At 53.5% G+C, this 14,121-nt stretch overlaps 1 protein-coding gene across 1 annotated transcript in view; it reads right to left on the bottom strand.

Moving 5' to 3' along the window:
* Positions 1–14,121, bottom strand: part of SEL1L3 (SEL1L family member 3) — a 142,200-nt gene that overhangs the window by 71,449 nt on the left and 56,630 nt on the right. Inside the window, exons 9-10 of the mRNA XM_075545010.1 lie at positions 4,049–4,260; positions 998–1,177 (exon numbers count right to left, since the gene is read on the bottom strand). Coding sequence (XP_075401125.1) covers positions 998–1,177; positions 4,049–4,260 — 392 coding nt within the window. The remainder of the gene's footprint in view (positions 1–997; positions 1,178–4,048; positions 4,261–14,121) is intronic.

The following is a 14,121-nucleotide window of genomic DNA, read 5'->3' as shown; positions in this document are numbered from 1 at the left end:
GGAGAAAGATGAGGCTTTCTGCTTTCGTAGAGACTCAAGAGTCTTGGCGACACCCAGGGGGCAGTTCTACTCTATCCACAGTGTCACCGTGAGTCAGAATCAAGTCGGTGGCAGTGAGTTGGGCATGGGAATTTTCACAGTAGGTCACTAGAGATTTTTATGAGATGTCTCTGGCCTTTTGGTTAGCAGCCGAGCATACTGGCCATTTGCATCCCCCTAGTAATTCCCCTCTGACATAGATCTCAGCACTCCCGTCCTCAAATGAAGTCCGGAAGCAAACCATTGGTTGGTGATGGAATAACACAGGAACCTTTTGGGGGTGGAGGTGTGGAGGATCAGGAGGAAGCCAATGGTGGCTTTGGCACCTGCAGTGAGGCCCTCTGATTTGAGAGCCTGTTAAGTCAGAGGCCGGAGTTTGTGCCTCTGGTCCAGTCCTTGATCCGGATCGGATGGAATCTTCCAACATGACAGCCTGCCAGCCCTGTGGGAGCACTAGGTCAGCAGGGTCCAGGTGACAGGGACAGATGTCCCTCAAGGCACCCAGCAGTGGCTGGGCGAGGAGCTGGCGTCTGTGTAACTCAGGCCCCAGTGGCCCTTTATCAAGTGTGAGAAGCAGTTGGCTCCCTGCCCCCATGGGGCGCAACACCTGCCCTCTTCCCCTTAGCATCTCGGGGGGGGTGGCCCCGTCCCCTCACAGGCTCTTGGAGAAAAGGCAAGAGGCTTAGGATTTTGCTGTCGATACTTTTTTGCCTTTTTGCAAAATCAAACCTACTGTTCTCATTACAGAGAACCCACTCATGCCAAGCCTCTCATGCACACAGAACCATACCCACCCTCGGCTGGATAACCAAGGGACCACCCACGGAGGGCCCAAGAAAGGCTTCCTCCCACTTGGGTGATGCATGTCCTTTTAAGGTTAAGAGGCAAGTCAGCCACAGGTGCACACACCTGAGAAGACAGACAGCTCAGGAAAGGCTCTCCTGCACCGCTCTCCTACCTGGTCCCCTTGTAGCGTGTGCTGGTCCCGGGGCGTCTTCATGGCGATGCTGCTGTAGTAGGCGTAGGCGAGCTCCCAGTCCAAGGGATAGCTGTCAATGCCCTGGTAGTGTTTGTAGCCCAGGTTCATGGACGACAGCCTCTCACTACCCTGCCCTCCAACCAAACTATACAACATGCCCTGTTAGGAAGAAAGAGACCCAAAATTCATGAGATAGTAGATAAGGATGTGAAAATCCTAACACGGGAAGGCCAGCTGGCCCACATCTGCACCAAAATCTATTCTCCCCACCCCGCCCTTACTTTGGGAAATGGGCTTTGAACTTCGGACCTTGCAGATCTCAGCCCATCGTGTAACCACGATGCCACCAGGGCTCCTTTGGCAAGGGGGAGAGTGTAAGCGCCAAAGGAGGGCTGGCTCTGAGTGATTTGGATCCACACCCTGTGGGAGGACCTCGATCCGTGGTCGGCCTTTCTCTTCATAAAAGGATTTAAGATACGGGTAGTCCCCTCCATCCCAACAACTCCTTCTAGGCAGCTTTGGGTGTAAGTTAGTCCCCGTACATAGAACTCAGGGAATGCTGGGGTGCAGGGATGACCCGTTGGACTACTAACTGCAAGGCCAGCAGTTCAAAACCACCAGCCAGTCTGCAGTCTCAGAAACCCACCGGGACAGTTCCACCCTGTCCTATAGGGCCGCTTTCCGTCAGAGTGGCAGTGAGTTTGGGTTTGTTTGTTTGTTTGTTTTCATTTTAACATATGAGCATAGCCAAACCAGAAACATAGTGACATGCTTCAAAAAAAAAAAACAAACAATAAAATCTTCAATCCAGTAACCATCCCAACCTCTACTGGTTTAACCATGGCCGGTGGTTGTACCTTCCCAAGGTATAACCAAAGGGTCCTGGTGGATCAATGGTTATGCATTGGACTGCTAAACACAAGGTCCATAGTTTGAGACCACCAGCCGCTCCTCAGGAGAGTCTCAGGAACTCCCTGCGGCAATTCCACAGTATCCTATATGGTCGCTGTGACTCCACGGCAGCACGTGTTTGGTTTGGTTTGTTTTAAGGTGCAATTGTGGACTCAAAGATAAGCAGGCAGTGTTTTGTTCTGTTGTCCACAGGGAAGTCTCTGAGTTGGGACCAACTCAGCAACAACAACAAAATGCCGAAGAGAACATGGGGTGCTGAAGAAGCTCCATCAAGATCGGATGACACTCAAAGCCCTGAGCCACCACCGCCACAGACTGTCACCTCCCACTGGTCCTGAGGGTGGGCCAGGATGGGCAGCGTGGTAGTTACATAACTGGTGTCAACTGGAGCGTGAAGGGGTGGAGTTTAGCCTGTCAATCAGGTCACAGCTTGATGAACTCACTTGGAGGTGCTACAGAGATAAATAGCTCACTGGAGACCACATACACTCTCTCCCTGCGAGATATACTTGCTGACAAGACACATGGAGCTACGCTGATGGAGCTAGAGTCCTGGAGCTGGAGGGGCCCTGTGGAGACCCACACCAGCGCTGAGATGCTTCCACCACCACTGGATCCACAAGACTTCCCACCCACTGGCCTGTGATCTTCCATTGCAGGTATTGTGTGAGTCTGAAGAGGACTTTATAGATTGGTATGGGGCATATGGGCTAATATTGGACTTATGGACTTGATCTGGACTGGGCTGCGATGTTTTCTCCATATACAACTGTTCTTTTATATAAAGCTCTTTCTTATACACATAGGGTTGTCTGTGAATCTTTCCCTTCTAGTCTACCCGGACTGGCACGGGCAGCATGTCACTCTGTTGTACAAGGAGTCGCCATGAGTCAGAGCAGATTCATTGGCAACGAGCCTCATTTTTGGCCACGTAAGGTCCCCTGTCCTTTCCCTGTTGAAAGTCGACACCACCCCTGGACTTCTCTGAGGTATCCCTCCCTGTGTCCACCAGCTGCTCGGAGGGTCCCTGTCTACACCAGCTACATCACGGCCAGGTGGCCTACATCGTAGGCCTGGGTCCCAGGTGCATTCTCTGAATGTTTGCGCTGGGAGGGGTGTGGAAGGCAGACCAGCCCAACGGCATTCTCTCCTACCCAAGGACATCGAGATGCAGAGAGGTGGGGTCACTGGTCCAGGCCACAGAGCTAACACCAGACCACTCGTATGGGGACTGCCTTGAGAATCAGGGGCCCCTGAGCAGGCCCAAGCCAACCAGATCATCCTGAAGCCAACTCCATTCTGGCTTATGGGGATGTCCTGGATGCGCAGTAGAGCTCGGAGTGTGACCTTTCAAAGGAGCCCTGGTATGAAGTGGTTACCCATTGCGCTGCTAACCGTAAGGTCTGTAGTTCAAACCCAGCCGAAGCTCCGTGGGGGAAAGATGAGGCTCTCTGCTCCTATAAAGATTTTATAGCCTCAGATACCCTCAAGGGCAAATCTACTCTGTCCTATAGAGTTGCTATGAGTCAGAATCGACTCAGTGGCAGTGAGCATCAAGTCAATGGCGACTCACAGGGACCCTGCAGGGCAGGGTAGAACTGCACCTGTGGGTTTCCAACACTGCAGCTCTTTAGGGACGAGAAAGCTCCCTCTTTCTCCTGCGGAGCGGCGGGTGGGTAACAGCCCAGCGGAGGAACCCCTACAGCACCAGGCTCCCCTGAGGCAGGATAAAAACAAACAACCAAACTCACTGCCCTAGAATCAAACCTGACTCATCCAATATTATAAATAGGATGGGGCTTCAGAGAGTCTGGGAAAAATACATGAAAGATAACAGACTTCCCCCACATTTTTCTGAAAATCCGCCCCGCTCCCTGTCACCCCTGCCTTACCCCAGCCCCAGTCCATCAACAGATACCAAAGACCCACGAGAGGAAAGCCTGTGTCCAGGGGGTGGGATAAATGCCCTTTCCAGGTCCCAGAAAGCAGGGGAACCTGTCATGACCCCCCAACACACACACACACAACTTGGGGCGTCTATCGCCATGCGTGGATTTTTAGAGCCATGCAGTCCTGCCGGGGGCAGGGAGCGCTGTCCCCTGCAAAGGGCATAGGTACCTGCAGCTGGTCCCGGGGGAGACCTAGTCCCGTTTCATAAAAGACGGAGAGGTAGTAGGATGCTTTGTGGAAGCCACAGCAGCTGGAGCCCCTCAGCGAGGGAATGACGGAGGAGATTCCACCGAGCCCGGCCGCGCCGGCGAGTCTCTTGACGGCCGTCTCAAACATCTTCCCACCGATTTCTAACATGAATTCGTCCGCGTTTCTTGGCACTGTAAATAACACAATCCAGACTCCACACAATTAATTACCGCGCGATCGACGCGGCCCTGGGAAGAAGCGGGGAAAGCCAATTAAAGGGTCTGAGTTATTGATAGGGCTGGGCCTGCAGTGCCGGGAGATATACCACCTTCCAGGGAGATAAATTAAACCCTTTGGGGATGCCAGGTTGTCACTCTGTAAATAGCTTTTTTTTTCCCCTCTGGCACTGACAACCCGGTGTCCCTGGGGAACACATGTGCTTTATATAGCAAGGGAGCATCTCCGGGGAGGAATTTACAAAGCTCCTGGCCCAAGAAGGCCCATGGGGACTGCAGTTTCCTTCTGGGGCGCTCTGAGAGGAATGGGCTTCACCTCAGAAACAGTCCCTGGAGGCAGCCAGAAAAGCCGAGCCAAAGGGCTTGATTCCTAGCTCCTTTAGCCTCACCTACCCCGTCCAGCTTGCCCGTGGGCAGCTACACCAAGCCCCAAACCAAACTCCCTGCCACCAAGTCCAGGCCAACTCACAGTACCTGCCCCTGTGGGTTTCTGAGACGGTCGCTCTTTCCGGGAGTAGAAAGCCCCGTCTTTCTCCCTCGGAGTGGCTTGACCTTGAGGTTAGCAACCCAGCTCAGAACCCCTACGCCACCCTGGAGAGAAGCCTGTTTCTTTCCATTGCTTTAAGCTAGATGGCATGTTTTGCATGACCGTCTCTTTCTTCTAGAGCCTGGTAAACCCCTAAGCCCGGGCTTGTTACCTACAGCCCTGTCACCCAAGTCTCAAGTCTTTGGAGATCTGGTCTTGTCTGCAGTAGTCCCTGTCCTTAATGACTCATCGGGTCAAAGAACGCCTGTGTCCTATTCCACCATGGCACTGTTGCAGATGCACCATCCCCAAAGTCTGCCCTGCTGCGTGGCACAGGTTTTGTGGTGAAGTGAGATTGCTTGGTGTGTTGGTTCTAGCCGTGGCACAGTCACTCTCACCAAACGGCAGGGTGGGATGAGGCAGACAGAGTGTGTGTCATGCCAAAAGAGGGGAGCGGTCAGTTTGGGTGCCACTCCGCAGGTTGTAAGGAAGCAGAACCAGAGGCAGAGGTAAGGAGACCACGAGACAGAACAGAGGGGCAGGGTCCTGAGCGTGGGGCTGTGACACAGAGTGACAGGCAGGTTCCTGGCCCAGGGAGGCAGAGGGACCGTGGCTGAGAAGCAGGCTGGGGACTGAAATGAGACTTGGCTGCTGGCCGAGAAAGCATTGCTGTGGACCATTAACTGTCCCCCTAATGTTTGATGATCCTCTGAAGGTCCCTAAGAAGCCCCCATCGTGGAGAGCATTGTCTGCGAGTTCAATATCCTGGCAGGATGGTTGGTGTCAGAATAGGGGGATAGAGGGTGGAGACATGCCTGACACCTCTGCTTTGTGACCACCAGGCCTCAGACAGACGTGGTGACAAATCTCCTCTGGGGTCTTTTCCTCCCACTGACGCCTAAGGAGGTCACATGCTGCCCCCACCACCCCGAGTCATTGTCAATGTTGTTATTTACACTCTAAGGAGACAGGGTCAACTGACCTCAGACTACCATTTTACCTGCCTACAGGTGGTTAAGTGCAGCCAGAAGGCTCCCAAGAAGCCAGAATGGCAAGACTCTGCTTCTTGAACTTTTGGATGTGTTGTCAGGAGAGACCAGTCCCTGGAGAAGGACGTCATGCTGGGTAAAGTAGGTGGGTGGCCAAAAGAGGAAGTCCCTCCAGGAGACGCATGGACATGGTGGCCGCAGCAATGGGCTCAAACCTAAGAACCATTTTGTGCGGCTGTACATAGGGTTACAATCGACTCAGTCACACCTAACAGCAACAACAACAGCAGCAACAGCAGCAGCACAGATGGTGAAATCTAACATCTGTCTTTTATTTCCTTTATGTTCATCAACTTTTGAAAACACGACTAAAAACGTCAGGGGGATCCCAAGAAACTCAGACTCAACAATCTCCACCAAAGAACGCACCGAGAAGACTTTTCACAAGGAAAAACTCAGGGGTGGGCGGGAATCTGAGTTGGATTAAACTGAACTCCCTTAAAAAGCGAGAGACAGAAGTGTTGGCACCCTAAGCCCTGCTACCTGTGAGTGTAACCTTCTATGTAAGCAGGGTCTCTGAAGATGCAAGTTAAATACACAGGGGCTCATGTGGGAGTAGGTCTCTCCTAATGGACGCTGAGTGGGGTCCTCATCGAAACGGGAGAGACACGGACATGGGGGTGCACACAGAGAAGGCGACCTAGGGGACAAGGGGCAGGGAGGGGGTGCTGACGTTGATGCCGAGGAGAACAAGGCCACTGAGGTTGGAAGAGACCGGGAAAGTCTAGAGCAGAGGTTCCCAGACTTATTGGGCCGGCCAACTTCCCTTTCAAGAAAGAAAATTATTCAGTACCCCCTAGAAATGAAAAATGTTTGTGCTATATCGACCATCCCTCTGGAGAAAGCACCTTACTGCAATTGAGTTGATTCAGACTCAGAGCTAGCGGTGAGGCGTTGGGTTATTAAATGCAAGGTCAGCAGTTCTAAACTCCAAGTCACTCCTCAGAAGAAAGATGAGGAGTCCCAGGAAGGCTTAAGAGACTCGGAAACTCACAGGGCCAGTCCTCTCTGTGCTATAGGCGACGCTACGAGTCAGATAACGTGCAGCTGTCTGCTTTTGCAGCACCCACCTCCTGCGCCAATGGCCCCGGCACTTTCCAGTGGGTGGCAGGCTGATTTGGGACACAATGCCTGACTGCCCGCAGAGAGAGCATGGTGCTGCCCATCCCCCAAAGGCAGACTTGTGATGAAGGACAATCTGTCTAGTGCCAACGGGCAGCAGTGCAGACCAAGCACAGATGGGAACTTCCAGGGGCAGAAAAGCCAAAACCATCACCAGCCTGAATCCCAGCTCACACCACAGCCCTATCGCACAGAGTGGACGTGGTCCAGTCAATAAGGACCTGTTTGTGTAGAAACTTGGGATGGAGATACGTTTGCCGCCAACTACGGGGAAAATTCATTTATAAAACAGTGGCAAAAAATGGCAGCTCCTTGTCAAAAGTCTAATGGAGCAGTTTTTCTGAAAATAAGATCAGACGCCGCCGCTTCCCCAGACCTTGTTTAATAGAGAAGCTCACACATTTATTTACACGCCCGGCGTGTGCTTTCTGGGTCCTTCTTTCGCAGACGGGATCATTCATCTATGCAGCTTCCCCAAAAAATACACCTACAGAAAACGCCTCGCTCCCCAATCCGTCTATAACACCCACGCATGCCCATCCAGCCCCAGCAGGACGGGGTAGGAACGACTATCCATCTCGACAGGAGAAGAAAGCCTCATCTTTCTCCTGAGGGTCGCCTGGTGGGTTTGAACTGCTGAGTTTGTGGGTAGCATCCCAGTGAAAACCTCTTCCCCAAATGGCAAGGGATGCTATTGTAGATTCTGATCCATAGCTTTCTGGTTTCTGCATGAATAATCACCCATCATTCACAGACCTCTGATGCTTTCTCACACCTTAGGGGCACCTTATCCCATAGCTTTCTTTCCGTCCACTGCCCTCTGTTTGCGACTCCGGGGAGTTTCCAGGAGCTTTGTGAGAAGCAGCCACGCAGCACTGCCCGTCCACCGGGACCCATCTGGATGAACATCCCCCTGCCCACCAGCAGGCTGGGCATCTCGCTGTGAAGTTTCCCCTGGCATAGTGAGGGAAGACGCCCGTCCCACCCAGCCACCAGGCAGCACAAGAACCTTCACCATCCTCAGTATGCATGCGGCGCGCCGAGGACGGCTCAAAATAAAGCCGACTAATAACTATTCATATATTTACTTTTAAATATGTGCTCACTCAGTGCAGCCAAGCAACACTAGCATTTTGTTAATGATTGGAGCCTGCCTCACCTACTCTGACAGACGGCGATGATGAAGACTGCGTTCCGGGTGAGCCCTGCAGAACCCAGCATGGTGTGCTCCGAGGAGGAGAGAGTCCGTCTCCAGGGAACCTCCCCGTGAAAACCTGCCTGCTGCCGCCGATGCTGGCATGCAACTCCAGAAAGCGCGAGCCAGGCAGCCAGGAAACAGAGCGCCAAGGAGGGGTGCTTCTCAGGGCGGAACCCTCTGCACTCGCTGCATGGCCAACCTGACCACGGAGGGAAAGGGCCTCCTGGTTCACCCATGACAAGTCCTCACGCCGCCCCAAATATGGCCAGCCAGGATTTTCCCAGAGAAAGAATTGGAACCATGTCCTCCCAGAGTGAACATGAGAAAAACCACCGCCGTTCAAAGGTCAAGCGGCACCAGTCTGAACGCCCTTGGTGGCCCAAGCCCACGCCACACGGTCAAACCGGCACATGGGACTCTGCTCGGATGAACTGTTCATGTCATCCGTCTGGTTTCGCATATGCATATATAGGGAGTGTTTTTTCCCCTTTTCCTGTAGCTGATCTGTAACTAATAACACGCCTTGCTTCTGGAGACGGATGGTGTAATGAATCCAGAAGCAAACTACATGGGAGGAGAGCCCATCTCCTGTGCCCACATTCACGCCCGGCCCCTGACGGGCAATCTTCGGGAGTCCCGGGAGGTACAAGCGGCCAGCACGCAGGCCTGAGAAGCAGAACAATGGAAGTGTCCCGCGTCCACCCCAAAGTCCCTTGGAAACAAGTCCTGGCGATCTCGTTCCGAAACGTTAAACAGACACTCACCGCCGACTCAAAGCGACCCTATGGGGTGAGGTATTACTGCCCTTGTGAGTTTCCCAGACTGTTCACTGTTTACAAGAGAAGGAGGCTCGGTCTTTCTCCCCCAGAGGGGCTGGGGGTTTTGAACTGCTGACCTTGAGGTTCTCAGCCCAACGCCTAACCACAGCTCCACCTCAGACCCACTCAGAGTCTCCGGGATTAGGCTCTTGGTTTCCTTTGTCCAAGTTCGAAAGCAGCCCAGCCATCATCTCTTCTGCTCCGTTTCATGTGTTCACAAGCATGCCCTCAGAATGCCCTCCACAGGCTCATGGTGGAAAGAGAGGGAAACCCAGGCGAGGCGGGAGCCTTGGGGCAGGCCCGGGCACGGGGGCAGAACTCCGGAGAAAGACAGAGTCCTGGGAGAGGCACAGGCACTCCAAGCAGAAAAGGCCCTCTTAATCCTCAACTTCTGAAAGGTATAATCCAAAGAAATTTGGAAGGGGGGGGAGGGTAAGGGGGAGGGGGTGCAGAGGGAAAGGAGAAAATGTCTTTTTAATTTAAAAGGAAGGATCTTCACCAACAAATTTACTGGCTGGAAAAAAAACAACAAAAACCATGAAATTAACTCATTTGCATGCTGATCTGGGCAGCCCTTGAGGCACCAAAGGAAATGAATTGTATCTTTCGGGGATGCGCACTTTCCTATTGCATACGTGTCACGCCTTCTGGCCCTCCCTCCTTTTTTACCCTCCCTCCCTCCCTGCCTCCCCTCTCCTCCTCCTCCCTCACTTCCTTCCTTCGAAATCACCCTCATGATTCTCTGCACCAGAAACTGATGAGCTGTTCTTTTTCCTCCTTTGTACTTCTGTGCATTTAAATAGCAACCACAAGGCACCAATGCATGCTCTCTTAAATCAATGTTTAAGATGATAATGAAGAGAGCGCTTCTTCAACACACAACAGTGGAATTACGTCTTAGGCAAACAGCATGCCGGTGGAGCAGCAGGCTAAACGGTGTTGTGCAGCTTCCCAAAAGGTCGGGGGTTCAAGCCCCCCAGCCTCTCCGCAGGACAAAGGAGTAGCCGTCTGCTTCACGTAAAAGCCCACAGGCTCCGAAATACCACGCGGGGCCGTTCTTGCCTGTCCTCCAGGCTTGTTAGGAGTCAGAACAGGCGCCTTGGCAGTGGGCTTAGGTTTGGTGGGGGGGAAGCAAAAAGAAGTAAAATAGAGAATAAATTACAGGATTGTTCATGTCCACGGATTGGCAAGCACTTGGCACTTAGTACCACCCCCACCCCCAACCCCCAGGCCGCTCTCCAAAGCCTGGGGCTACCATCGGGCGCTGGCCCTGCAGGGACAACACAGATGGCATCTGCCCGGCAGCCCTCAGACCAGGTTCTCCGCGGGAACCAGAGCTGGCACTGGGCTTCCTAAACCACAGGCTTCAGGTCACAGGTGGCTGATCCGGATGAAAGGTGGGAAGGGTTTACGCAGGTGTCTGCAGGGGCGTGCTGGCTAGCTCCCTGTTCCTCTCACTTGCCCCCCCTCCCCCCACCCGCCATCCTTGACCTGGGAAACCTCTGACCTTCGGCCTGCCAATGCACCTTCCCTGCCGTGTCTCTTTGAGAGCCCTGGTTACACTGTGAACCACAGGGTCGGCAGTTGGAAACCACCAACAGCTCCTCTGGAAAAAGACAGGAACGAGTTACCGTCTCGGGAACTCACTGGGGCAGTTCCACCCTGTCCTATGGGGTCACTGGGAGTCGGCCTTGACTTGATGGCAGTGAGTTTGGTGTTCTGGCTTGGCGTCTCTCTGTGGTGAGTCCTTCCTCACTCCTCCCGGCCATCACCACGTCTGTAGCCCTGCTTGCCATTGCCACCCCGTCAGCCCCTGGTGGCTTCATCCCCTGGTGGCTTCGTCCCCGTCACTTCTCCCCTCTGGCAAGCAGTCAAAACCCAAACCAAAGAGATTCTGACCCACATCAACCCTGTGTGCTACAGTCAGAAGCAGCGTTCCGTAGGGGCTTCTGGGCTGTAAGAATTTTAAGGCACCTGGTAGCCTGGCCTCTCTTCCCAGTCACTGCTGATGGCTTTGAACCCCCCCACCTTTCACTTAGAAACCAAGCACCAACAGCTTATGCTACCCAGAGGCTCAGTCCAAGGGGTCTTTGAAGTCAAAGAATCTTTAGACCAAGAAGGTATGATAGGAAAGTGATTAAAAAAAATTAAGACAGAAATAGCTGTTGGCATAGTTGTCGAATCATAAGAAGTGTGCATGCTAAGCCACCACACTAGCAAGGGAAAAAGTCCAAAGGCCAACAGGATGATTTCTCTGCCCCAGGGAACAGGAGCTTCCTGGGAAACCAAAGCAGAACGGTCCCCTGTATTCCCAAAGGTGGCACTCTTGAGCATGATGCCATCCCAGGGCTGAGCTCTCCCCGCAACCAAGTGGATTCAGACTGCCCCTGTGAGTCTCTGAGACTGTCATTCTTGACGAGAGCAGAGAGCCTCATCTTACTCCCGTGGAGCAACCGGTGGATTCTTACTACTGACGTGTGGTTAGCAGCCCACTACACCTTCAGGGCTCCTCCAAAGGCCAGGGCAGCTGCTGCTACTACTGTCAGGTGCTGTGAAATTGGTTCCGACTCATAGTGACCCTACATACAACGCAACGAGACGCTGCGGAGTCCTGCGCCACCCTCACAATCGGCCTTCCGTTTGAGGCCACGGCTGCAGTCAGTGTGTCCGTCTATCTCATCGAGGGCCCTCCTGTTTTTCACTCCCCCTCCACTTTACCAAGCATGGCGCCCGTCTCCAGGGTCTGGCCTCTCCTGACAACGTGTCCAAAGTACGTGAGACGAAGCCTCCCCAGGCTGGCCTCTGCGGAGCAGTCTAGCATCCTGTCCTTCTTCTCAGACAGATCTGTATAATCCTTCGGCGTTCCGTGATACTATTGAGAATCTTTGCCAGTGACACAATTCCAACGCATCCGCTCTTCTTCGGTCTTGCTTATTCAATGTCCAACTTCCACAGGCATATGAGGCGACGGAAAATGCTCAGGATGGAGTCCCACAAAACCAACCCCCCTGCCACTGGGTTGATTCTGACTCACAACAAATAACCCTCTTTCTGGGAGCTGCCAGCCCCTTCTTTCTGCCACAGCACTCCGGGGGTGTTTGAACTGCTGACCTTGAGAGCAGCAATCAGTGTGCGGGAGCCCGGCCTGGTGATCGGGATGCAGAGCAGTGCCTCTGGAATGCCGGCAGGCAACAGCCAAATCTAGATGCACAGCAGCTGGAGCCCCAAGGAGCGCTGCCACCTTCAATTCCAAAGTATGCCAACCGACCGCGGGGGGAGCGAGGCTGCTAGACCGGAGTGGAAGCGCCGGGGGGACGCTGTGCTTTCCAGCCGATTAGCACGTCGCTGTCAGCAGTTAACCAGCACTGCTGCCTCAGGAGCCCCGGGCTCTCTGGGCTCTCGTGGGAGAGGTGTGTGGGCTGGCTGCCCCGGGGCCTAGCACAGTCAGTGCTGAGGTACCCAAGACATGGGGGCCCAACGGGTTGGCATGTACGTTGGAGCTCTTTGACACCTGGAGCCCGCCGGAATATGAAGGTGTGAGGACAGTGTGAGGGAGGGAGGTTGTGTGTGTGAAGGAAGTAGAACCCTAATCTGGTGCTGGTGAGACTGCAAGACAGGGCAGCTGCAGTGGAAGAGAGTTTGGTGGATTCTCAACCCATTCCTCGTAGAACCACCATGTGTGTCAGCAATTCCACTCCTCGGAACATGCCCGGGAGACCGGAGAGCAGTCATGCCAACAGACACCTGTGCACGAGCGTTCACTGCAGCTCTGGTCACAGTGGCCCAAAGGCGAGGCAGCCTCAAAGAAACTCACACCAAACTCACTGCCACCAAGTCTCCTCCGACTGTCTCGGAGAGACCCTGGAGGGCAGAGTAGAACTGCCCCTGCAGGCTTCTGAGACTATAAATCATTATAGGAGTAAAAAGCCTCATCTTTCTCCTGCAGAGTGGTGGATGGTTTTGAACTGCTGACCTTGCAGTTAGCAAGTCAACGTGTAACCCACTACGCCACCAGAGCTGTTGAGTACAAGCCATTTGCACCACCCAGGGATCCTCAAATCCACGCTGGTGGGTTCAAACCACTGACCTGGTGGTCAGCAGCTCCGTGCACAGCCCACTATGCCACCAGGAACACAGTCACACGATGGCCTCGTGAGGAGAAAGGAAGCCCTGGTCTAGGATCCCACAGATTGTTGTTGCTAGGCGTCAAGTTGTTTCCACTCACAGAGCCCCTGTGCACAACACAACACAACGTGCCATCCTCACAATGGGTCTTCCGTTGGGCCCCTTGTAGCAGCCACTGTGTCAGTCCACATGGTGGCACAAGATGTTCCCCAAACACAAACTTACTGCCGTCGAGTCCATTCCGACTCACGGTGACCGTACAGGACGGAGCAGGACTGCCTTATGGGGTTCCCAAACCTTTCCGTTAGCAGCTTAGCGCTCACCCACTAGGCAGCCGGAAGAACTGTGTCCCCTCTCAAAAGAGCTGCAGGGTCCCAGCCTCGAAACAGGACCCTCTTTGGAAAGAGGGCTTTTCTCTTACTCTATTAGGAGCCCTGGTGCTGTCGTGGGTTACTTGTCGTCCTGTTAACCACAAGGCCAGCGGTTCAAACCCACCAGCTGTTCCATGGGAGAAAGTAGAGGCTTTCTCAACTTTTCTCAAGTTGAGGCGTTTGTACCCTCAAAAACCCAAGGGGGCCATTCTACTCTGTCCTAAAGGGTCACCAAAGAGGCAGCAGTGAGTTTGGAGTTCAGGGTTTGGGTGGCTTAGTGAGGGAACATCAGAATCCAGGGGCCCCCAAACACAATCTCAGAGCAGAATGGAGGAGCTCGTTCAATTGCACAAATGAGTTTCTTTGTGGAGACTCTGAGAGTTTTTCAATAGATTTAATTTACCCGCAGTTCAAAGGACAATCTCTGGTTTGTTATATCCTGACTGACCCATCGGCAGGAGAAGGATGGGGCTTTCTACTTCCTGAGAAGAGTTATTGTCTCAGAAAACCACAGGGGGCAGTCTACCCTGTCCTATGGGGTCCCCGTGAGTCAGCAGGGACTTGATAGCAGGGAGTTTGATTGGGATTGGGTTTGGGTTTGGGTCTG

Source organism: Tenrec ecaudatus, chromosome 3 (assembly GCF_050624435.1).
Source record: "Tenrec ecaudatus isolate mTenEca1 chromosome 3, mTenEca1.hap1, whole genome shotgun sequence".
In the NCBI taxonomy this organism is placed as follows: Eukaryota; Metazoa; Chordata; class Mammalia; order Afrosoricida; family Tenrecidae; genus Tenrec; species Tenrec ecaudatus.
The sequence above is the reverse complement of the archived record's forward strand: the minus strand, read 5'-3'. Positions and strand labels throughout refer to the sequence as shown.